Source organism: Rousettus aegyptiacus, unplaced genomic scaffold (assembly GCF_014176215.1).
Source record: "Rousettus aegyptiacus isolate mRouAeg1 unplaced genomic scaffold, mRouAeg1.p scaffold_m13_p_7, whole genome shotgun sequence".
NCBI lineage: Eukaryota > Metazoa > Chordata > Mammalia > Chiroptera > Pteropodidae > Rousettus > Rousettus aegyptiacus.
The window spans coordinates 8,171,344-8,197,094 of NW_023416310.1; the positions used below are offsets into that span (position 1 = coordinate 8,171,344).

General features: G+C 36.6%; 1 protein-coding gene across 3 annotated transcripts in view; it reads right to left on the reverse strand.

Annotated features, from left to right (window-relative positions):
- Positions 1-25,751, reverse strand: part of SMC6 (structural maintenance of chromosomes 6) — a 59,188-nt gene that overhangs the window by 24,761 nt on the left and 8,676 nt on the right. For 2 of the 3 annotated variants that reach the window (XM_016153887.2, XM_016153888.2), the window contains exons 3-17: positions 23,778-23,895; positions 21,652-21,757; positions 17,177-17,313; positions 16,502-16,563; positions 13,348-13,428; positions 12,484-12,585; positions 9,336-9,455; positions 9,146-9,244; positions 6,205-6,351; positions 5,841-5,929; positions 5,498-5,662; positions 4,816-4,994; positions 3,942-4,146; positions 1,849-1,963; positions 480-640 (exon numbers count right to left, since the gene is read on the reverse strand). In XM_016153887.2, the coding sequence (XP_016009373.1) occupies positions 480-640; positions 1,849-1,963; positions 3,942-4,146; positions 4,816-4,994; positions 5,498-5,662; positions 5,841-5,929; positions 6,205-6,351; positions 9,146-9,244; positions 9,336-9,455; positions 12,484-12,585; positions 13,348-13,428; positions 16,502-16,563; positions 17,177-17,313; positions 21,652-21,757; positions 23,778-23,895 (1,886 nt within the window). Of the gene's footprint in view, positions 1-479; positions 641-1,848; positions 1,964-3,941; positions 4,147-4,815; positions 4,995-5,497; positions 5,663-5,840; positions 5,930-6,204; positions 6,352-9,145; positions 9,245-9,335; positions 9,456-12,483; positions 12,586-13,347; positions 13,429-16,501; positions 16,564-17,176; positions 17,314-21,651; positions 21,758-23,777; positions 23,896-25,751 lie in introns of those variants that run through there. The other variant, XM_016153889.2, reaches the window with a different exon arrangement.

Sequence of the window (25,751 nt, forward strand, 5' to 3'; positions counted from 1 at the left end):
CTAGGCGTGTGTTCTAAATGTGCCTACTGGACTACAGAACGGTGCCATTCGAAATACCAGCGAGGGACATAACACGGACCTTGAGCCAGAATGCAAACCAGCACACTTGTACTCTCCCTGAGAAAAATAAGCAGAACTAAACGATGGGCATGTGTACTGGGGGTATCAGCAATAGTGACGCGGCTGATTTATAGTCTGAGTTAAGCTCCTTATCTCCTTGTAGACAGGTTATAAACAACGTGCAGATCAGCTGGTCAAGGAAACATGCTGTGTGTTCTTAACCCAGAATACTGTTGTCAAAGTGATGATGGAAGAATTATCGTCAACCTAGAATTCTACACCCAACTAAACGGTCTCTTAAATCCAAACAGATTACTCATAATTCTTCACTGAAATAACTACTGATAGAGTAATATGAAAGAAACTGAACCCAAAGGAAGCAGTGGAAACAATACAGCAAAGCTACACTGGACACCGACCTTATTTCAGAATCCACATCTTTGCTTAGGAATTTGGGTCTTGTATATTCAGATGAATAATAACGTCCTACAAAAACTTGATCACCATCAGCAGTAAAAGCCTCTCTACAATTCTTGGGTGGCTTTTCGGACTGCATTACTGCACGAGCTACAGCATTACTCTAAAAAAAAAAAAAAAAAGAGGAAAAAATAATTTTTAAGTTATATCAAAGCATTTCTGATGCACATACTTGCAAAATGTTACCTGTCGTTATTTTAAGATTCAAGTATTTTTATTGAAACATTCAAGTAAAATAATTCCATAAAGTTAAATAAAAGAACTTCAAAAACAATTTTCAAGTTTTAAAAAATTAAAACTATTTAGCCTTTAAAACAATGTAGTAAATAATGCTTTATGACAAACTATGATATATTTTATTTTTAAGTTCTAATATTGCTATCCATTTAAAATTAAAAATTATTTTAAGTAACTTTTGATACGAAAATATTTACTTTAAGCCAGTTCATATAAATCTTATTTTTTCTAAGTGACTTTCACATCCTAGAAATGATGCAAGTGAAGAACAAATTCCAAGATTAATGTACTGAATTACATTGGGGAAGCCTGAAAATATTTAAACTCTGGAAGAAGTGAAAAAGAGATTAAGCTTAATGGAGGTCTGGGCAACCTCTCTGGGGAGAACTTTACAACAGAAGTCATTATTTTCTTTCAAGTATCTTTCTAAAATCCTTCACAGTCAAGCCTACAAATAATTACAACACGAACTTGCAATCTATATATGTATTTATATACACATTTGGATTACCGATATCATTACTTCTTAGTTTCCATTAATGAGAACAACAGATTCTATTGTTTGTCTTGATTACAGTTTTGTTTTGAATTTCTTTGTTCCTTCCCAGCAAATTCATGCCAATAGATAAAATACAATGTGGTGATTCAATTCAACAAGTATATAAAAATACATAAAAACAGATAAAAAGTATTGATTTTTATAGGACTCAAAGTTTTCGAGAAATTCAAAAGTGCCAAGTAAAGTACCTGTTTAAAAGTAGAATGATAATAATAACCTGTATCTGTAAAGGTAAGTAAAAATGGATTTGGCAGCCAATCAAGAAAGAATGAACAAAAAACTTTTATAGCCTTGTGCACTGAAAGAATATAAACTTGTGAAACTATATTAAGACTAGCTGAAGAATAGCTGAAAGTTATAAAGTTCCCTGGGGGCAGAAACACAAACCACCGGCTATGTATTATATTACTCTACAATTTTCCTATGAGGTCAAAGTACAATGATAAAACATCAACAATTTCATGATACGAAGGGGAAAAGGAATAACATAAAACCCAGCAAGCATCTGGTCTTACTTTGATCAGCAGCACTGTCTCGATGCCCCTCATGTCAATGAGGCTATTTGCAACGACTGCATTATCTATTTCTAACGCTGTCAGAACCGTTGGGAACTCAGGATGATAAGCAGCTCTGGGAGACAAAAATACATAACGGTTAACTTAGCGCACTTTAATTATACATAAATATGCATACATATTTTACGGTTGAGTAGATGATAGGTAATATGACAATGAAAAATATCTGATAACGTTTGAAAACATTTGATAAGGTTGACTTTTTCACATAAGCAAACATTTATGCAATATGTACTGGGCACTGTTATAAGAATATTATAAATACGAGCTCGCCTCATCTTTACAGCAACTATTATGATAAATAAAATTATTCTCTCTTCACTTATTTTTTCAGATGAGGAAGCTTCAGAGTTTAATAAACTCCCCCCTACCCAATGTCAGAGCCAGTTAAATGGCTGGGGTAGGATTAAACCAGCAGCTCAGCTCTAGAACCCAAATTTTTTTTTTAATTGAAATAGTTAGTATACAAAATTATATTAGTTTCAGGTGTACGACATTTATAGAACCCAGATTCTTAAACATTATGCCCTACTGCCTGTTGTAACAATTATGATTTCCTTAAATCTTATATGCTATCATATATAAAAATACAAATCACTTACTCAAAATATATTTTTTAAAAGCTAAAAAATTTTTCTACTGAGATTAAGAAAAACTGAAGTTAAGATTATTATGAACACAGAGGAACTGTGAGAGAAAAAAATATCCTTATCAATTGTAATGTGAGTTTCCTAAAGAGACATTCGGTCTTTCAACCAAACAATTTAAACACCTGAGCGATGAACAGCACGGAACACGGGCCCAGGGGAATAGCAGGTACAGGAGCAGCGGAGAACCAAGGGGGACATGGGCGCGGTTTAGTGCTTTCTTAGTCCCAAAATTCTAAAACAAAGCAAGTGTCTTTGTATATATGTTTTATACCTATTTATTCAATAATCTGTATCTACTGAGCACTTACGATGTGCCAGACACTGTTCAGAAGATGAGACTAGTCCTTCTCACCCTGGAGCTTACAGTCCACTGAAGGGAGACAGAGACTAAGGAAAAGTGGCATGTAGTGCTTCTTCACGGAAAATGGGTAAGGACGTCTCACGGGTGACACTGGGCACACACCAAATCCTTATTTCTAGTCTAAAAGCTCAAAATCGACAATTTTAAAACAGGACTTATCTACTTTTGACATATCCACTTTTTTCTTCTGCTTCTCCTAAGTCAATTGATGGCACATCCGTTAGGCAGTTTCTCAAGCCAGAAACCTAGCGTCCACCCTCAATTCTTCCTTCTTACATTCAAGTGACAAGTTTTATTGATTTTGTCCCAAATACCTCTTTTAATCTATTCCTCACTATCTATAATGCAAATGTTATTTTCCGCAGAATAACTTGTATCATGCCTCCATGCATTTTGCACATAAAATTCTATTTGACTAGAAGGCAATTAAAAACTCATCTGTTAGAAGACTAATCATTTTTCCTTTCTTCTGATTTCTTCCCTAACCCACCTATTAACATTTAATTACTCCCTCATCTGAACCACGTCTGCAACTTATGATCCAATTTTATCAAAGCTGACAAAGAATAAATTAGAAAATATGTATATTTTTAAAAGTAAAGGGGCTAGCTGGTGTGCAGCTAGCAAAGAGGCCAGTTTAGTGCCTTGAGAAGGTTTCTTAGGGTCATCAAAGAAAACAATCACAGCTCTTTATGGACTCTGTGAAGCCCCGTAATGAGTGCCCAGCCAAGTTCTTCCTTAGTCCCTCCCTCTTATTCCGGCTAGGTCTCCATCATTTGTCATTGGCATAATTTCTATGCCACACTACATCTGTTTTACTATAGTCTCCCACAACGGATCTCATGTAAGGACCTCAAGGGCAGGGGGTAACTCTCTTATTTATCTATTTGAAATTCAAGAAAAAGCTTGATAAAATTTTACGAATCAGCAGTGCAGATACAGTTAACATAAAAATGTTTGTATTCTTTCTGACCCTGAACATAATTAAGCAAAACAGGAAATAGTTATTACCGATGCCTTACCTGTGTCTTACATCGTACATGTCATTCCGAAACTCAGATACTATGATCTGTGGCCGTGAGGCCCCTGGTAAATAAAACTTTCTCATCAGTGCTTGAAGTACTCTTTCATCAGCATGATTATGGCAGCAATAGGCTTGCAGAAGTCCTTTTAAGCATGATTCAATAGCCAAAGCAAGGTCAGGGTCCCGAAGATGAATGCAAGCTCCTAAGAGCGACAGAAAACCATTAAAAGGTCATAAATACTTATTTTGAAATATTAATGTCATTATCTTTCTACATAGTTCATAATGATTTTAAAATATTTTCATATAAAGCAACTCGAATAATATTATAAATCTTACTTTAACTGAACAGGAAATCCCCATATATCCATTGAATACACTGGGCAGAAAACCCACCACTATGAAAAAAACTTTACCACGCTAATGTAAACCGACAGTCGTTTTTCTATGTAAGTTTATACCATTCCAGCCATTGAATGGTGTTTTGAAAATCGAGCCAAAATATTTACAGATTCTTTATTATTTTCTGTAAAACTGATTTATATTTAAGTAAACAGACATTAATATAGTACTTAAGATAGTATACAATGCTATACTTAAAGAGTAACAATATTTTACTAACAAAACAGGTTTATATTTACAGCATAATTTCCACATAATGATGTACAGAATCAGAGATAACTCTACAGATATTTAAATAACCCCAGATTTTAGAGCTGGAAGGGGACTTAGAAAAAACGTTGTCCATCCTATATAAAACCACACAGCTCTTCGATAACAAGAGTTTTAAGACTAGATTCAGTAGACCCTCTCCTGAAAATAAAAACTTTTTTCTAATGCTTATCATATCCTGACAAAACGGTGACAAATACCTAAGGGGCCAACAGGTTTATAGGTAAATTGCCCACGTCTATAAGCATCATCTATTGCTTCAAGAAGAGCAGGAACGTAAGGGCCAAATCGTTTCAGTCGGTCAGTTTTACTATCTTTCAATTCTTTCAGTTGCTTCTGATTATAGTTTAGAGCATTCCTCACATCTGACTCTTCTCTCCTAAAAAAAAAAAAGAAGAAAAAAAAAACACATATGTGACACGGTTATAGAAAAATATTCCGCCTTTTCTCCTTAACACCTGCATGCCAGTGAATGACTCAGCTACCCCGAAAACTAAAAGCATATTTCTTTATTTGAAAATAATCATGTTACTAGAGAAACATAGTCAGAAATCCTCAAAATTTAGCATAAAAAAAAAAAAGATGCAATAATGATGAGGACTAGAAATCTCCGAAGTTGTCCAACTCTACAAGTGTAAGAAAGTCTCAAAAGAGTGATTTTTCAAAGCACGTGAGATCTTGCTCTCCAGCATACGCTGTCAGTTTGGCTCAAATAAACGCTTGTAAAAATCAAAAAGAAAGGAAAGATAAAGTGATTTTAAAATATCTCTTATTATGCAGAAGAAACGAACAACAATAAAAGTTCATGCTTTCTTTATGTAAAGAACAAAACCATATGATTTTCAAGTAATTGAAAAAATCATAAGGCATGTTGAAACTTACTTAATTCTAGTATATTCTTCTTTGTCCTTATCTATGGCTTGCTGAAACTGTTCGATCTCTTGACTGACTGTATTTTCTTGATCCTCTAAGGTCTTGACTTTCTCTTTTAACCAAGAAATTTTTTTTTGCCTCTCCAACCGCTCAGGTTCCAAAGATTGATCAGCACTAACAATGGATAATCCAAAGTAGAAAATGTTAAATGAAAAATCTAACACTTAAATAACATAAGGCACTGTGATAAAATGCCTTTAGCAATACTACAGAAAATATAATACTCCATTTCACCTAGATTACTTTATTACGAAGTGCGGTAACCATAAAAATTGCAAAGTAACTATCTTACCTTCTTTTCAGTTCTTCAATTCTTTTGTAAAGCTGCTCATCATCTTTCTTTAATGCTCTATACTCATTTAGGGAACGGTTATACAAAACCTAACAAAAAATTACACGCACTTTACTAAAATGAAGAAAAAACCCCATTCAAGTCCACTTTTGCCAAATCTTCAAGATCAGCGGCTGAATACATATAGAAATATATTTAAAAAATAAAGGACATAAATGTCCATATGAAACCAATACATTTTTTAAAGTCTGAAAGCAACACAGATTTCTATTTAATTATAAAACCTTTACTTTAAAAAATAAATGAACAGTATTTATATTTGAAATGCAGTTTTTAATATTCCAGGTTGGAAATTTTCTCTCACCTCAGCTTCATTATAGGCCCTTTTCTTAGCAATAACATCTTCCTTCAATGCCATACATTCTGGTGCTCGGGCATTTGTCTCTTCACTAATCTTTTCCAGTTTATCTTGAATATCCTTGTATTTTTTTTCTGCTTCATGAAGTCTGACCTTTAAGAATATAACATTGTTGGAGTATATGTTATTTTTCTTCAATACACAGAAGAAATTTTTTAATTATAGATAGTTCACATTCAAGTAATAAACTTAATTTCACTCTGACTAAATAAATTCAAGACATTAAGCAAACATAATTATATAAAATACTAAAATATAATTAAATTTTAATGCCACATTTCCAAAATTGTGCTATCTTTACATATAGAGTAAAAATTGCCTTCCAGTAATACAATTAAAGAAAAACACAATTTAGCAGAGAAACAGGTATGTAAATGGGTCTCACGGTTTGGCTATAATAATGCTAAAATAGGATATGTTTGTAATTGTAAAAGCCCAGAGGAAAAAAACCCAATGGTTTGCCAGAAAATGTCAGGAATGCCTTCAAAGCGAAAGTAGCATCTGAGCTGAGGCTTGAAAGATGCATCGAAACGTACCAAAAGAAAAGTTAAGGAAACGTGTTAAGAGGCAGATGGAAAAGTATGCAGAAAGGGAGAGACAGCCTTTTTAGGAATTAAAAATATTTCTGGAACTTAAACAGAGAAAGTAGTGGTGGGAGATGAGACGATGGGGTAAAAGGGTTTTGAATTCCACAACGATCAGCTTAGCACTGAACCCTCCTGACAACAGGAAGACAAGATATGACCAAATTTGTGCATTACATCACTTTGCAAGCACATGGAAGGCAGGGTGGAGGGAAAAATTGAAGGAAATATTCCAGTAAGAAGTTAACAAAACATTCTGAAGCAAAAATAATTAGAGGCCAAAATGGGGCAGTGACAGTAGAAATGGAATAGAAGGAACAAATATGAGAACAATTTAGATCAGGGATGAAAAAACTTTCCAGAAAGAGCCAAAGGGTGTATACTTCAGGATTTGTGAGCCATCTTGTCTCTGTCAACCGGACATGCTAAGTTTTAAAGTGTCTGGAACATGTATGTAAAGATGTGAAGAAAAATATTTAAATCAAGCGCTCAAGGTAAACGTTTGAATAGAATATGTAGATTAAGGAATTGTCAATATGTTGCCTATTTAGGAAGCATTACATAAAATGCTTATTATTAAAGCACTAATTATTATTAAAACACTAATAAAATTATTAAAGCACTAATAATACTATTAAAACACTAATATTATCTATTTTTTTAAATAAAAATTAAAGTTGGTCAATGCATTCTACAAATGAAACAAAACTCATATATTTTCAGTTTTAAATTACGTTCACTCAAGTTTAAAGTCTGTTTTAGACAGTATTTCTTCAGAAACCTTCTATTCGATAGTCATCCTGTAGTCAATAACCAAGTGTATACTACGTGAAAGGTTTTATGTAAGACATGGTTTTATGTAAGATATGGGTCCTTACCCTCCAGAAATTTACCATTTACTACACCCAGATACTTAAGCGGAGCAAACACCTATGGAACTAAATATAACCCGGCCTCGAGATCCTCCTTTTCACATTTGAAAAAAAGGTAGGCATCTTTGCTCAACTGGATTCCATTTTTAGATAGGGGGCTACCTACAAAAGAGAAGTGACTTAAGGTCTTTCCCTATGACAAGGTAAGAATGAGGACGAGAAGAATTTGGTGAAAATTTCTCTTCTCTCGGTAATGAATATATGAGGTGAGAGAAGAGGGTGAGGTTCAATTTCCATTTGCTACCTGGAGGGCGTGAGAAACTCAGCCCAGAGATCACTACGTAAATGCACTGTCTTTAGCATTTCTGTTATTCTGACACACTCATCTGTTGCGTGGATGGATTAGTGTCATTAACTCTTGAAACAGAAAGACATACCTGCTTATTATCTTAGAGACGGAGAGAAAAAAGCAAGGTGAGGAGGATTGCATCCTACACTACAACCAAGCTTGGGGGCCAGAAACTCCTAAGCAGAGCAAAACACTAAGGGGTAAGCCAGCCACACTGAACGCCGGGGATCCTCTACAGAACGAAAAGGCTCGGGGTTCCCGCACGGCGGTGGAAGTTCCAAGTGCACATGCTGAAAAACCACTGGACTGTAAATTTCACACAGGTGAATTGTACGGTATATGAATTATATCTCAATAAAGGTTAAGAATGAAAAGGTGGGTATAAAGAGTGAACCCACTATATGATAAAAAGGTCTATGTGGAAGACCCCACGGAAAATTACTACCTTTATTTACCACTCAACCGACTTCTGCCTCTAGACCCAAGTGAAGACTCTGGTTTTCTTGAATCTTAGTTTCCACCTGGGCTCTTAGATCTCAAGTTGAAATTAACCTTCACAGACCTAACTACTTATCTCGCATGTGTGCTACCTGTATGAAATCCTCTGACAGAAAGCTCTGGGCCCTAAAACTCAAGTTTCCTAAAAGTCCCATTAGCAATGTCAGGGTATTGTGTGTAGTTCTGAGTTCTTATGCTTCGTGATGCTTAGCTTTAATGCTATTCTAATTCATTATTATTCTAGCAGTCTATTGCTCGAGTCATTTTGTTTCTACTCCTTGGTGAACCCAAGAGTTGCTTCAAGCTCCAGCATTTCCAATTGGTAACAAAGTACCCTTGTCCACATGTATGAGTTCAGTTCTACATCACTAGCCTCACCCACTGATCACATCCAAATACTGCACTTTTTAAAAGAGCGTTGCCACGATAGTCCTTGAACAAAAGTTTAGGTCGGCTTTGCTCGAGTAATAAACCCAAATACAGATATAAAGGTTGAAACTACTATTTCTGTAGGTCAGAAATAGTTCAATATCAGCAATCTCATCTGATTCGACCTCCTAAATCCATATAAAAAAACTAAGTACCTGCTGTTCTTCCATTTTCCTGTCAAGTCTAGCCGCACGATCTTCTCCAATTTTGATATTATCTCTGATAGCGTTCAACTGTTTTTCAATTTCATTGACCTAAAAAGAAATTAGACAGTAAATCACTCTGTAACCAAATACATTCTGTATAATGAAAATACATGTGAATGAATAATTAAGTGAAAATTACCACTGCCCAAGCCATTTCATGTTTCAAATGTTCCAAATTGGTCTTCATTGTACTTAAGCCAGCAATAATTTGAAAGCGTTCTTCTTTCTCCAAACACTGGCGTTTCAGTTCAATGAGTCGCTTTAAAAAAAAAAAGGGATATATTTCTTACTAACATTGAAGAGACAGACTTTTTACAAATGTATTCCTTCTGAAAATACTGCCTAAATGGGTATTTAAAAAGATGTTAGGAAATGACTTTTTTAAGGCAGAAGTAAAAATATTTTTGGTTCTTCGATATATGTTCATTAAGTGTGTAACCTGGTTAATTTCTGCACTATAAAAATGGCTAAATACTCTTTAGGTGAAGAACAAAGGAATAAGAGTTAAGACCCTTTTTTATAGACAAATCACAAAACGCAGTCTCCTATTTTCTCTCTGTTCAGTATCTGATACACAGACTGACCTGTTCTGGCCAAAGAGACCCAGTACTGATTCTGAACATAATTGTAGGCAGCTCAGAAGAAATTTATTTCCCCAAATCAAATAAGGTATAATTTTTCTTATCTAAGTTCTCTCTTAATAATAAAATCATCGAATATTAAATATGACATCAGAACAGTCTCTGAAGTGACTCCTATATTCTGTGCACTTGGGGAGACGGCCTCTCTCCCCGCTTCATTCACGCTTACAGATCCAAGTGGGGCCTTACACTGTATATCTTACAGTGTTCCCCTAAATCACTTTCCCACTCTCCAGGATTTTAATGCATCATTATTACTCTCTTCAAACCTCAAACACTCTGACACAGTAATCCCTCACTCATTCTTTGCCTCCTACTTCAGAGGATTTCACAGCTATTAGAGGAAAACTCCCCCCAACAACCTTATTTATAAATCTAAGGCCGTCATCTCTTCCTCCTGCTACAACAAAGGTGGATTCATTATACTTAAGAGTCTAGTTCTCTGTATTTAGGATCCTACCATCCCCTTCTGACTTCTCAGGGGATCTAAATTAGTTGATGTTTCGTCTCGTCTTTTCATCTTTGTTTGCACTTCACCCTTTTCACTGAGTCCTTTTCATTATCATATTTAGATCCTTACTCATTTAACTTTCTCACAAACAAAACCAGCACTATGCATCCCTGGGCACCGCCTCCTTTTAAAGTCGTCTCTTTCCATCCGCGTTTTATGAAAATCATCTTTTCCATTTCATTACATTCAGCTCCACAAATGTGGTCTCTGTTTTTACCACTAATGAAAAATCTATGCAGATTATGTCACTAAACACTGCTGAGTATTTATCAGTCCTTGTGGTGTTCGTCCACTCAATACAGTCGTGACTACATCCTTCTCGAATTCTTCTTCCCTTGGCTTCCATGGCTCCCACGAGAACTTCTCACGGGTCAGACCTAGCCTGGGCCCACCTCCTCCTCCTCCTCAGCAAGCTCATTCCTGTGGCTTCGATACCAATAATACACTAATTAATGAGTCCCAAGGTCTTACTGAGGCCAGACTTGACTTCTGTATTCCTGACTCACAAATCCCACCTCCCACTTTACATTTCCACTCAGATGCCTTATAAGCACCTCCAAATTCATGTGTTCGAAATGGAATGCATCATCTTTCTTAAAAGAAAAAAGGAAAGAAAAATTGGTTCTTCCTCCCGAGCTTCCTATCCTGAACTTACTCTGCTGCTCAGGTCACTAATGTGAAGGTCATTCTGTCACCCCAGTGTCTCTTCTATCTCAGCTTTATCCCTCTATGTACTATATATAAAACATCTACCAAAATCGTTTCAAAACTCCTCTCCCCATCACTACTGCCACTACCCTAATTTACAGCATCTCTTCTTTGGACAAAGATAATTTAAGTTGTCATCATCTCTTTGGACAATAATACCTTCTTTATTGATCTGTGTTTATTCTATCCACAGAGATACAGGGTATTTAATTAATTTGAAAAAAAGTTCTTATAAACTACATATTTTATGTAAGGAACTCTGCTACATGATAAAGGGAAGTACTTCTTAAATGTCATAATCAAAATATCTCTAATTGTTGATGACAAAGAGAAAATGGGTGTTTAACCCCAAGCTGTTTGAAGTGAATTTCATTAGAGTCCTGATTTATTATTTTTTAAATAATAACACTGATACTCCAAGAAAGTATTCTGTATGAATTCTGTGGTTCATAGTGCCTCCTTGCACACTACCACATATCAGGTTTAAAAGGATAACTGGGAATAAAAATAAATATACTCATCTTTGACTTTTCACTTGAGGAATCAGACAACTATAGGCCAAATTTTAAATGGACATTCCTCAAAAACTTGAAGTAAAAAGGTCAGTGTAACAGCTAATAAATTTGATTTAGGTTAATCACTATTTCAATTCTGGGTCAAAAGAACAAGTTAAGCAGTTGCTGAAAGTTGGTTGTATAAAACCAACTAAATAACAAAAAACAAGATACAGAATCACACAAAAATTAGTGGGACTTAATGTATCAGACGAACAGCTGAAATGTAAGCCTATGACTTTGAGGTTCCTGATTATTGGACAGAAAGGTAGATCTTCAGGAATCTGAAGAAGTATAAGAACAAAATATAGCAGATGTAAAAACAAACTTAAGTCGGTCCCACTGGCTTATGAGATTGCTAATCAAGCAAATTTGCACAGCTGCCAAGCTGTTTGTACTGAAGTGACAGCTGCTACCAAGCCATCAGAGCCTAACGAACGTGAACATTTTACTAGTGTGATGAGAGTCATCTATCGTACATAATTATAAATGTATACGTTTAATCAGCTTGGGGCTTGAGCTTATTTTCCCACCGACATAAATATTACAGTTTTTAACTACTTAAGAGTGGGAATTGGTGATATCTTATTGTAGAACCAATCAGTTACGCATCAAGAGATAAGAATATAAGATACTGCCCTGTCCTCTAGTTTAGCGTCTGAGGAAGTAAGATGGTACATGCTCATTACTGCGAAACAGAAAGTAAAGGCTAATAACTACCCTGAATATTAAAAATCACACTTCCTAATACTTCATACAGTGCTACAAAAATATTATTAGTTCTGTATAGATATCTATATATACGTATATAATGTTACATACTATTTATAAGACCTATAAAAATTTAACTATCTACGTCAAGTGTTTACAAACCTCTTCTCCTTGACTTATCTGCTCTTTTGTTCTTTCTTTTGTTTCCATAATGTATGAATAATCTTCTTTCATTTGTTCGAGTTGGGTTGCTTTCATGAAGAACTATATCAACAAGAAAAACAGGAGTTTGCAAACTTCCAAGCAACTGTTAAAAAAAAAAAAATTGGTCTCCAAAATTTTAGACCAATTATGTAAAAATGACATGAAACCCATACTTAAGCAAGGACACATAAATACAAAAGAATGTGTCTTATTTCAGGCCTAAAATTTAACCTACTATATTCGCATCTATATGTGCATTTGCAGAAGCTCTTAAAATCCCATGAAAGAAAACACTTTTGGTGTAACAGTAAACCCATTCTGAAAGCTCATTTTCACCGAGTCTTCCATTCTTTAAGCAAATGTAAAAACAGAGAAAACACCTGCATCCTTGATCTTAGTGCATCGTAAACTTTTAGAAAAGAAATACCTAAACCCAATTCAAAGTTACACTGTAAGTTTTAGTAGTTACCACAATTTTGTTAGCTTTCTGAGTTTTAAATAATTTAAAGTTTAAAAGTTATTATGCATGTGTGGCCAATTATTCCCTTGTATCTCCTTAAAGATTAATTTTAGAAAATAATAATCCATTCTCCCTCGGAATTAAAAGCCAAAATTAAAAGGATTTACCAAGAAATTAACTTTTTTGGTAAAGTTAATTTACCATCTTACTTAATTTCCTAAATAGCCCAACAATATTACTTTAAAGAAGTGGCTTAATAAAATACCTCAATATTTATTATGAGAATAAGAATTATGTCCAGTGTATGTGCTTAATCTATAAATGTTCTTTTATTAAGTTTATATTTACTTCATGCTCCTTACTTTGTATTTGTCTCCCTCGTTTTTAGACTGCAAAAACTGCTTGCTCATCTCTTGTGTTAAAACAGAAACTGGATTATCCACCTGAAATAAACAAAGGTTTTTTTTGAATACTTCGCTTTAAAAACTTAAGGATAAATCAACTGAAATGTACACTACAAGTGACCTACGGTACCACGAGAAAGGCTAAGCACTAGCCAAAGATTAGACAGCATTAGGGTAAATACACAAAGAAAAAAAAGTTATAATGCAGAGAAAATGTTTCAATATTTCATGATACTAAAATAAATACTATCATCAAAATGAAATATTCCACCATTCCATGAAGGCACGAGCCCAAGAATTCTCTGAAGAAATGCTTTAGAAAGTTTTCTTTTCTTTCACCTGTTTTACAGAGTATCACTCCTATGCTACGGGTTAACCGTCACTCAGTGCTGCAGGAAAAGCCCTCGCAAGGGAGTCGGCTGACAGTTCTTGTTTGGGCTCTGTCCCCACCCTCTCCTGCAGCTCTGGGCAAGTTACTCAGATTCTCCAAATACTAAGAAGTCCAACTTGGTTTCCTTTTTATCCGAATTATGATGACAAGTACTGTTCATTTTTCTTTTAGCAGTTTCTCAGGTTTCCCATTTGTGGTTATTTCTTCATGAGGACATCGTGAAACGAATGGAAATACTGGAGACATTTCTATCTTTTGGAGGAGGGAATCATTTTAAATAAGCCACTGCTTGAATGAAACTGTCTTTGGCTAATGAGTTAGTTAAAGTTCATTTAAGGAAACACTAAAGTATAGTAACAATTCGAAGTATAATTGAAAAAAATTTTTTTAATATTTTTTTCGAAAAGATTCAGGTTTTTATCTCTTTTATCATTGGTGTTAATAACCAAGTAACCAATATGTTAGAAAATAATCTTGTTCCTAATTTACAGAATATGCAGGAGCAGTATAAATTTTAAAAGCTTAAAACTCCGTCATTTCACCATCTGTAAAATACTGATTGTACTTTGTTACTATACCAACGGTTAAAATCTTCCTTTTAAGTAAAACTTTGGGTCACCTCTTCTAACAAAAACAATTATGCAGTTATCAAAGAAACTTCTACATTATCGCATTTTTCTTATGATCTAGGTAGACAAGACTCTGGCTGCCATATAATTTTCTACAACGCCTGCCCTTTATCTTAATTTCACATTGCATCTGTCTTCTTAAAAGTAAGACGTAATGCACTAGGTTTAATGAACGGACTTCTTACCACCAGCTCGAGGTTAAGAGCTTTCCCCAAAGTCTGAATTCTTTTCTCCACACCCTTTTCATTCCTTCTGGAATGGGGCCTCGTTCCTACACTACAATAAGCATCATTTAAGAATTTTGCAGCTTCACCTACTGAGACCCTCGAGCAAGCAGAGACAGGTCAACCTCCGGGAAAAGAAAGGAAGGGGAGGCGCTGGGGACAACTACACCCAGGCACACAGTGACATTAAATACTCTCCTCCCTCCTGGTTATTCTAGGCAAGCACTGTCCAACCGAGGTACACTGCAAACCACACATGTAATTTTAAAATGTCTGGTATCTACATTAAAAATACAAGAAACAGGTAAAATTAATTTGAATATTTTAATCTAATACAGCTAATGTATTATCATTTTAACATGTAATCAATATAAAAATTGAGTTATTCCTTTGCATTAAGCCTCAAAATCCGGTGTGTATTTCACACCACGTGGACTACCAACATTCCAAGGACTCAATACCCACATGTGGCTTGCGGCTACTATAGCGGTAAGTGCAGTTCTAGACCTTCTTCTGTATTTTGATCAATGAACCTGAACCTTCAGTGAACTGAATCATACAAGATGAGGACTAATGGAGTTATAACAATCTTCGAATATTTCGAAAGAGAATAAACACGTTTTACATTCCGCAAGGAAGTGAGAGCTTAGAGAAACAAGCTTCGTTCAACTTTTCACATAATTAGAACTTTCTAATAAATACAGCAATTCACAGATAAACCAGAAGTCTCAGGCACAGGTGACCTCTCCACTGGGTAAGTATGAGTGTGGTAACTATTCTGGATGCCCTTCAAGATTCTCCCAACACCTCTGATTCTATAAACTCCAAATTTGGTTTTCCTGATTCTGCTTAACAAATTGTTCATGTTCTAGACCCAATTTTATTTGCTATATCTGCTTTTCTCCAGATTTCAATTATTTTTCGAAACCTGTATTGTCTGAAATGCAAGCTACCTGTCACATGCAGTTTCTTACACTTAAATTAAGTAAAATAAAAATATGATTTCTCAGTCACAGACTTCAGGCGCTCAAGAGCCACACATGGCTAGTGGCTACGCCACTGAACAGCAAAATATTGACTATTTCTACCATCACAGAAACTTTTTCTAGACAGCTATGTGCTAAAGTAAAGTAGGAAAGAGACTCAGACTTGTAATCGTCCTTTTTCCTTGGTGACGAGTCTTAGCGATCTTCATTCTGGAATAAGACAGGGTGGTACCATGGATAGCGCATCGGAATGCAACGGGAATGCCTGGATCCCCATCCAGGTGCCCATCCCCCCCCCCCCGGCCCCCGGTAGTTGTACCCAGGCAACTTTAAGTGAAAATTTATTTTTTCTGGCCCTCAATTTCTCATCTACAAAACAAAGGGTCTGGATTAGAAGACCACCAAAGACAATTCCAGTGCTAATGCTGCAGGACTATATGTGCCCTGTTTCCAATTATTGAGTCAAAACAACTTAGCAAAAAGGACTCAACCCTATGGATATGATCAATATCTCCAAAATACATAAAAATGTTTTATCTTCCTAGAATAAATTTCTTTTCTACAAGAATTTAGCGATGGAGGTTAGAAAACTATGATGCTACTCTGAAGAGCAGAAAGCAAAGGAACCATGAGACTTTATGAACCTAAACTTTAGCACACACGGGTGTAGACGGATGGCCTATCAACGAAAGGTGTTATAGTATCATTTCCTTTGAATAACTAAATTTTAAGAAACTTCACTAACAATAGTAATACATATTCTTCCTATGGTCAATTTACTCACATGAAGTCAATTTAATTTTTTCTATGCCACAAAGGAAATCACACACACAAAAGTAACCAGGCGCATTAATTAATCGGAAACACAAATTTAGTAATTACCTGTATGTTAAAATGATCGAGAATTGCAATCAGCTCTTCTTTCCTAGTAGAAACCACTGTGCCTAGTTACGAGAAACATAAAATGACCAGACTGTTTATAGGGCAACAACACAGAAAAATAAGAGCAATTATTTATAAAGATCAAGATTACTTTTCATCTTTAGAGAGGTGCCACCGGACACGCATGCACCTGATGAACGGGGTGCTGCACTAACCGTGACCCTCGTTCACACCGGCGGAAGTACGGATGGAGTGACAGTGCTCCTCCTCTTCCCGTAGCTAAACGTTTTCCTCTTCCCTCTCATCTACCTGTTCAGTTAACATTCACCTCCTCTGCCCTTCCGTCCTTCCTCACCTTTTGCTGACCATCTCTTCTCACGTGGGACAGAAACTATGGGGGAAAGGAGGTCTGCGGATGAGAACAAAATGGCGTAGCCTGTTTCGAATGAACTCGAATTCATCTAATCAGGGATTTGCTATACAATCTCCAGTGGTACAAAAACTGTGTGTAATACGTGTATGTACATTCATACATGCAACCAACCAAGCACCCTACAAGAAAGACGTCTCAGGAGATGAGCAGTGCCCTTTCAATGGATACCAGGGCAATCACTTGCCTCTTTTTAACTGGATGTTTACTAACATTTTATATGAAATAAAAAATGCACGACAAACCTGTTGCACTTTTTAGTTTATAAGACCGACTTCCATCCATGCTGATGTGTTGCTGCACAATGATGGAGTCGCCGTACACGTTTGCTCTGTAGGCGTCATCACCTCTGTTCCTTAATGTTATTGAGATATCTGCTGAGCTAAAGCAATAAGGTTAAGCTAAGTCACGCGAAGGTACAGTGCGACGATACTAGCTTACGATAATTTCGAAACTTCCAAGTAGTTAGGCTAATTCATTTGATAAGTAGCGTTATACCAGGGGTTGATGGCTGATAGGCTTCTACAGAATGATGTGAAAGATCTCACAAAAAATTAAAGGTTAGAATAAGAGCTTTATAAAATATAATTGACTATTCTATCCATAATAGAAATACATTTGTATAAAAAAATTGTTTGTTTTAAATCAAGTAGATAAGTTATGTGTTTTCTTATAAGCAACGTCTAATCAATATTATAATGCCTGACTACTCTAAATTACATAATAAAGCATCATGCTGACAGAAGGCCTTTAAGAAGGATAAAGTAAAAATTATGGTGAAGTGATAATATTTTCTAAGAGGATGAGAATCAAGGGAAGCAACTTTAATTTTTCAATTACTTGGCAATAAAGTGAGAATACTGATACCAATAAATATAAAGCTCAAAATTTCATAAAGTCTTATTAGTATTATAAGGGAATTATTTTTAAAGTTTCAAATAAGTTCAAAACATTTATAGCCATGAATATTTTAACATTATAGGGGGGAAAATCAGTTCTTTTACTCTAACTTCTGTTAAAATAAGACTTGGTAAAAAAAAAAATTTTTTTTAAAAAGAACATTAATAAATACATACTTATAATGTCTTCAAACATAAAAGACAAATATTTTCTCTGGTTAATAACAGTACTTGACAAAATGATAAAGTCCTTTAATCCAAAACTGCTTTAATTAGTAATTAAGTGAAACCTTTAATAGAACTTGTTTTCATGAATTTGTAATCATATTCCAAAATTGCTCCCATATGTAGGAAACATAGAAAAAAACTGACTTGACTGTAAACTGATATTACAGGAGACACACGGAAGAGTTTGCTTAGCTCTTTTTTTTTATTAGAAAAATTAAGGCTTAAAAAAAAAACAGCCTAATAGTAACTGCTTATAAGGAGACAGGGACAAGTGAGCTGGGCACCAACTGCTACCTCCCCAGAAGACTGATGTGGCTGATGCGGCACTTGACTCAAGGGCCAGGTAGCCTGCTGTCTGTAAATATGAGAGATGCTTAAGTGAAGCGAGACTTAAGGACGATGCAGAGTAGCAGTGCTACAGAAGAATCTGGCTTCTTTCTCAACTCTGGAAGAACCTATCTGCACAAAGGTAACTGGCAGCAGTGCACACTGATGACATCGAGGAACGAGGCAAAAAGCAATGTAAAAATATGATGCCGCTGCCCATTCTCTGAGGAACCAGCACATCCACAAAAAGTCCTGTAACCTTGACTTGCTGAATCAGGAATGCAGAGCAAAAACGTGAGTTTTCACCCCTCCATAGCCCACTCCCAGGGCCGGAGCTGATGTCAAAGCAGGACTGAGGCAAAGATCCCAGCACCACCGGTGCGAACATCGGAACAGTGAATTGACCATGTTCAGGAAGAACCAGAAGAGCCAGGGGCAAGAGATCTTGGGTCACGGTGTGAGGTATCCATGGAAGAAGATATACTATTAGGAGAATGGATTCGCTGTCCCCCAATCACTGAAAAAGGCTGGGGGACAGTCAGAGGGCTGAGGCCCAGGTAAAGGGTCTCAAGGCATAGTTCTCTGGTTTCTCCTGTGTTCGGCAAGCATCTCTAAGGCAGCCCAACAACCAGATGTCACAAATGGAGAGTGCGACGTTGACAATGGGGAGGAGAGTCCTTAGGATTCCCTCGCGAGGTGAGGTGGGATAACCACATACATTTTTAGACGCAGGATAAACTATGAATAGAACTGAAAAGCTCAGTGAGCTGATTCTGTGAAAACATAATGACTAATTCAAAGACTATAAGGGGAATTTTATAGATACCAATGACAAGAGGAATAGTTATAGGTCTGGAAAAGCTGTTTACAGATACTTTTTCAGACACGTCAGTAAAAATGAGACTGAGCTCACTATAGCTTTTAACTGCTATTAACTCATTTAAAACATATTAATGTTCCTACCTACAGGCATCTGTATCCTCAAAACTTCGTGATTTATGTAAGCTAGCCTCTTTCTTTTTCTTCTTTCCTTCCTCCTTCTCTCCCTAACTTCTTTGTGTGGTATTCCAAGGTCAAGTCTCAAAAGGAAGTTTCTGCTTTGGTCCAGGTTCTTCCCAAATGGAAAAAATAAAACATTTAATGATACAGAAAAAAACGATTTCTTCCTAAAGCTTCTGTTTGAAAGATGAATGTGTTATCTGGCTAGGGAGACTCAGTGATTGTTTAGACAACAAATGTATAGTTAAATATAATGAACTGAAACTGAGTTGGGACTATTAACTGTTAAAGTAACTAATTTTTTATTTCAGACATAATTTTGTTTGGGGACTATGAGAGAGAAGACCTTGGTGGGCCAGGGCCCAAATAAGATAAGTAGGAACAAAATATACTAGAGAACTGTTACCAAATAGTTCTTTTCCAAGGCCACACAGCATGCTAAATAATTTTCTGTGTATCTTTTCCCTGCTTATCCTGAGTTAACTTGGAACCCTAACTTAGGGTTAAGATTCCTAAGGTTTATGGACCCTGAGAAAGAAGAGACCTACTAAGAAGGGTGGATGGTGACTAACTGGGCTCAAATTTAAAAAATACAGAGCCTAGCAGCCATTTCTACATAGGAGCTTCTCATGCAAATCCCATTTCAGGTAGAAGCCTGCACAAAGCTGCTTGCTCCCTGCATTGAACTATTTGCTTCACTGTGTTCCGGCCATCCCAGCCACCCTTTATAAAGGAGTTCCTGGAATGCTATTTCGACCAATAGGAGTGAGGCTTTCCCATGCAATCGGAACTGTGCAACTATACCCCACCCCTATAGCATGTTCGACAACCAATCAGAGTGGCTCCATTCTGACCAATAGGACAGTGCTTTGCAGACCAATCAAACTGTGAAGATTTGGAGTCTTCATTTGTATGAAGACGAATCCATCAGGGACCAGGGGAGGAGGCCTCTGCTTATATAAATCTGCTCCCCTCTGGCTTGGGGAGCACTTTCCCTTTCCACTGAAGACTGTTTTTCCCCACCTAGAGCTGAAACATCTCTGAAGATGTCTCTCTCACTCTAGCAAAGTAGAATGGACCGGATCAGAGCAAGTGGAGCAGAGCTGTCTAGCCAGAGGGAGGGTCTGGCCCCAGGGCCACCTTGCAGCCACGCTGCTTCATAACTGAGCTGTGCTACTATTGCAACGGCGCTGTTCTCACAGCTGTGCTAGATCACAACTGAGCTCTTTGCAATGACTAAAACTTCCTTCAGGACTGCACCCCGAACTGGGGATTTCTGTTGGTGTTGAACTGATACTAGTAACCACCAGATGACAGGTTTCTGAGAAATCCTAACTCACACCCCGTCCTCGTTCTGTTTTTTAGTAATAAAAAGGGAGAAGTTAAATGGATACAACACTGAGTAGAGGAAAAAAACATAAAAAAAAAATCACTGTTAATTATCACAGTTCTCCGTGTTTGGGGCACCAGCGTGAGAGAGCACCGAGCACTGGAAGCGGCCTCGGTCTAGGAGCCCAGATAGTCTGGGGCATCTAGCTTTCAGGAGAAACAAGGGTCCCTGTAGAGCTATCCGAGGCCATATTAAAAAGGACATCATCCTGAAGAAAGCTCCTAACGGGCAAAAGGCCGTGAGTGTATGATGATGTAAACCGGGCAATTATTATACATTTAAGCAAAGGAAAGTTATAACAAAAAGAAATAAAAATGTAAAGCCAAAGAGGGTATTTATATGACCATTCACCAAGAGCCAAGCTGGACCACACACAGACTTGTGAGTGTGGTCCTCAAATCAAACCACCTGGGTAAAGGATATAAAAAAAGAATTTTTTGGAAGTCTTAAAGAGCCAGAGGCAGAAAGTCTGTGCAGAGACACTTTTGCCGGTCACAGATTCTGCTTTCGCCTATGTCATAACAGCATGGACTTGATATAGCTGGGTCTGGATCAAGAGTCGGGAAAGTCCAATGTTTATAACTATTCCTTTAAACACAAGCAGACAGATTTATCAACACTCGTTCTTCCAGAAAGGTAAAAGAAACAAGATGAAGGTGGGCGTGCATAAGGCAATGATTTACACAAGCTTTCTGTCTGCAGAGGATAACAGGCGACAGTGAGCCATGCTGGCAACAGGGAGCGAGAGAAAGGACTGAAAAGGTGCCCCCGTTCCGAGAAGCCAGTTCATTTCCTATAATTTCTATGTGAACTGGGAATCTAAAGTAGCTGTTCTGACCAAAGAAGTGAAAAATACTCATGGAAAGCAAACACTTACGTCTGTCCATCTTTCACAAAACCTTTTAAAGACGATCCTCTATTAGTGGCGATTGCCTTTCCACCAAGACCAACTATGAGAGCTGTGAGTACTGCACTCTTCCCGCCTAAGGAGAAAGGTGTTGAAGAAATCACAATCATTAAAGACAGGGGAGAAAAGGCTCACTCCTAAATTTGCTGTAAAAAGATTTCTGAATGAAAATGTGAATTAGTATAACCCTGAAAGTGTTATACTTCAATTATAATTTTGTTCCAATGCCAAAGCAATAAGGTTTTTAAAAAAAAGTTGTATATATTATAAAATACTGAGCAACTGTTATTACAAAAAATTAGTACATTTCAGGAATTAAGTTCGGGCCACTAATAAGAAAATGGAATAAATGGTCGATAACTTTCCAACCTAAAACCACCACTGTATCCTGGCCCATTAGTTTATTAAATAAACTAACTATACATATAGACTTAATGCATCTCGCTTTTATTGCATTCTAATTTAATTACAATTTACTTTTTCCACAAGTTCTTAGAAACCAAAACCTATTTTAACAGCCCTCGAATCCAAGTTCCACAGGAACAAGAATGCTGTCTACGCTATTCAGTGCTGGATCTCCGATATGTGCCGCCACAGGCAACTGCACGTCTGCTGAATGAAGAACCTTAAATATGAAAAATTACCAGTCATATAATGTTTTATGTAAGAGTTGCACAAAAATTACTCCTAATGTGAATAGTACTCATTCGTTACCTCCTCGCAGTATACTTCTTTTTATCCTAATGGACATAAAATCTCACAAGCTAAAATTCCAAAATTTACAAAATTATCCGGAATATGATAACCATTTTATGAATTCCATGATCGATCAATTTAATCAACTCTTATCGGCCCAGCATCTTCCACAAGATACTCCAAATTAACCAAAACACACCACTAGTTAACCCAACTTAGTTCCTGGGATGCCTTTCACATCCCTATTCTAACTCTCTCTTTTCTTTCCACTTCCCACTAATTGCATTATGTCTTCTTAAGTTTTATTAATAAAAATCAGTTTCAAAAGTTAAAAAATAAGAAAAGACCTAACTACAGAACCCTCTGGTCTTTCTTCACTTCTTGCCCCATGTGGCCTCCCTGGACCACTGGATCCCTTTGTCCATTCTCTTCTGAAAAAGAACACTGAATATAGAACAGGGAAACCAAGGCACTAAACAGACTGGAGCTACACACACCTAGTTTCAAGTCCCAGCACCGTTACCAGCTGTAGACTCGGACCAGCCTCCGTCCCTGTGTACTGGCTCAGTCAAGCTGGCAACACCTCGAGCCTGGCTGGTCTATCACGAGAGCGACCTAACCTGTCTTTCTAACACCTGTGTCTTCCCCCTTCGCATCTATTCTCCAGTGTGGTCAGCTGGTTTCACAAATCTTGACCATGTCATCACTTTACTCAAAAACTTTAAGTGGTTCTCCACTGACTTCTGAATAAAACCCCCAAATCTTTCTCATGGCAGTCAACATCCTCAACAGTATCACCGACAATAGGACTCTCGGTTTCTGTCCCTCCCTACCAGGGATGACATGATAAAGCGATATAAGGTTATTCGCCACTTCCACAAACATCTACTGCTGTCCCTCCAAATCTTGGCCGATGAATGATCTTTGCCTGGAGCATCTCACTGAGACCTAAAGAATCTATAATTTTCAGTCAAGTACCAGCACAAATACTACTTCCTCTTAATGCTTTCAATGGCCACAAAAGTGAGAATTTGTTTTGTGTTTGGATTCCCATGGCATTTTATTTATGCCGTGCTACAACGTTCAATAATGTGAGACACAGGGCTGCCTCAATCTGAATGATGAGAGCTTAATCATTCTTCTGTGATATGAATCTCATGATAAATGGGTTTAAGGGAAAAGCAGAAAATGTTTATCCCTATTGTACACATAATGAACCTACAGTTAACTCACCATTTTCTTAAAAGTGCAGATAAGCAGCAAATACTGAAAATATTCATGATCACGAATTATAGATGTAAAGCTTAGATTTATCAGCACTAATAAGCAGCGAATTAAAAGTGTTAATGCAGTCTAACCTCAAGGAACTTCTCAAAGTTAAAAAAGGCAAAAGCACTTACTTCCATTGTTGCCAACAACAAAATTGACGTTAGAACCAAATTTGAAGGGTCCAAGCATCGAATGACACATGAAGTTTCTGAGCTGAATACTCTCAATTATTCCAACTTCTGCTGCAGTCTATTAATAAAGAACAATGAGAAAACAATCAACCTGTCTAATTCACTCACTATAATCGTGTAAGCGATTGCTAGCAGAAGACCAGCAATGTTATCAATGAAAAAAAGCTACAGAAAATGAGTAACATTAACTTCAATCAATACGATGAAATTAACTGGGAACCTAATATGAGTACCTATGCACTGTAAAGTCCCTAAAGGATGGAATAAGTGTACCACAGGTTTCTTAACATGAATACTAACATTCTGAGTCAGATCATTTTTTGTTGGAGGCGGGGCTATCTTGTGCCTTGTGCGAGTAGCACGGACCTCCCCCTCAGCTGTGACAACCAAAACACAGCCAGACATTGCTAAATGTCTCGGGAGGGTGCAAAGTCCCCTGGTTGAGAACCACTGGTGTACGGAAACTGCCTGTGATATACAGAACCATATTTAGACCCCCTCTGAAAGGTGATTATCCAGCTATAATTTGAATGCTGACCTTGATATAGACAATTCATAGAGTACCCATTCTTAAAAGGCAAAGTCTGATTTTCTTGTGACTTTCTGTGTCAGTCACTTATTATAACTATGTGACTTTGATAATGTATAAAGAATATGTGGTTTCTAAATCTACAAAACAGAAGGAATTCCCACTCGTAAATCTTGGTTACATTAGACGTTTATAAATGTTTTCATCAAGAGTGGCACACAGTGGTCACACCTCATACTTAGAAATAACAAAATAAATCAACATATTTTACCAAACATTCCAATTTTTTCGAAGAACACTTAATGTCTCTAGCATTTAAAGTTTCTTAAAAAAAAAAAAAAACCCTGGACTCTCCTCTTCCAGGAATCATTCTTATTAAAAAGCAGAAGACACTTAAATCATTGTATGAGCAGAATACCAGAAATCATGGTGAAAGACGTTTTAAAATATAAAAAATTTTTGTTTTGATCGAATTGTAGATTCAGATGCAGCTGTAAGAAATAACACAGATGCCCTATGACTCCTTTACTCAGTTTCTGTCCATGGTAATGTCTTGAAAACTATGGAATCATTATCACTTCCAAGGGACTGACTTCGACACAGTCAAAGTAAGTATCCCTCACGTTGCCCCTTTATATAAAGCCACATCCACAGCCCACCCAATCCATCCCCTTCTTAACTCTGGCCCACTAGTATCTTCTCTACTTCTGTATCATCGTCATTTCAAGAATGTTATATAAATGGAATCATACAGAACCTTGAGGTTTTTTTTCCCCCCACTTGACATAATTGTCTATTGCTGCCTATATCAGCAGTTCACAGCTTTTTAGTGATTAGTATTTCATAGTATGAATACATCATAGTATGTTTAACCATTCACTCACCAAATAAATGACATCTGGGTTGTTTCAGTATTCTGCTATTACACATAAAGCTGTGTGAAACATTCATCTACAGATTTTTGTGTGAAGATATATCTTCATTTCTGGGACAAATGCTGGGTAGGTAGTTACATGTTAAATTTTTTAAAGAAAATGCCAAACTATTTCCCAGAGTGGCTCTATCATTTTACATCCCACTAGCAATATATAAATGACCAGTTTCTCCACATCCTTGCCAGCATCTAATGTTGTCATTGTTTTTCATTGTGTGTGTGTGTTTTTTTTTAATTTTAGCCATTCTGATGGTATATACTGATATCTTATTGTGGTCTTAATTTGCATGACAAATGATCATGAACATCATGCCATGTGCTTGCTATTTATGTATCCTGCTCTTCGGTGAAATGTTTTTGTATGTCTTCTGCCCATTCTTAAGTTGGATCATTTGCTTTTAACTGCTGAATTTTGAGAGTTCTTTATATATTTGAGGTACTAGTATTTGTT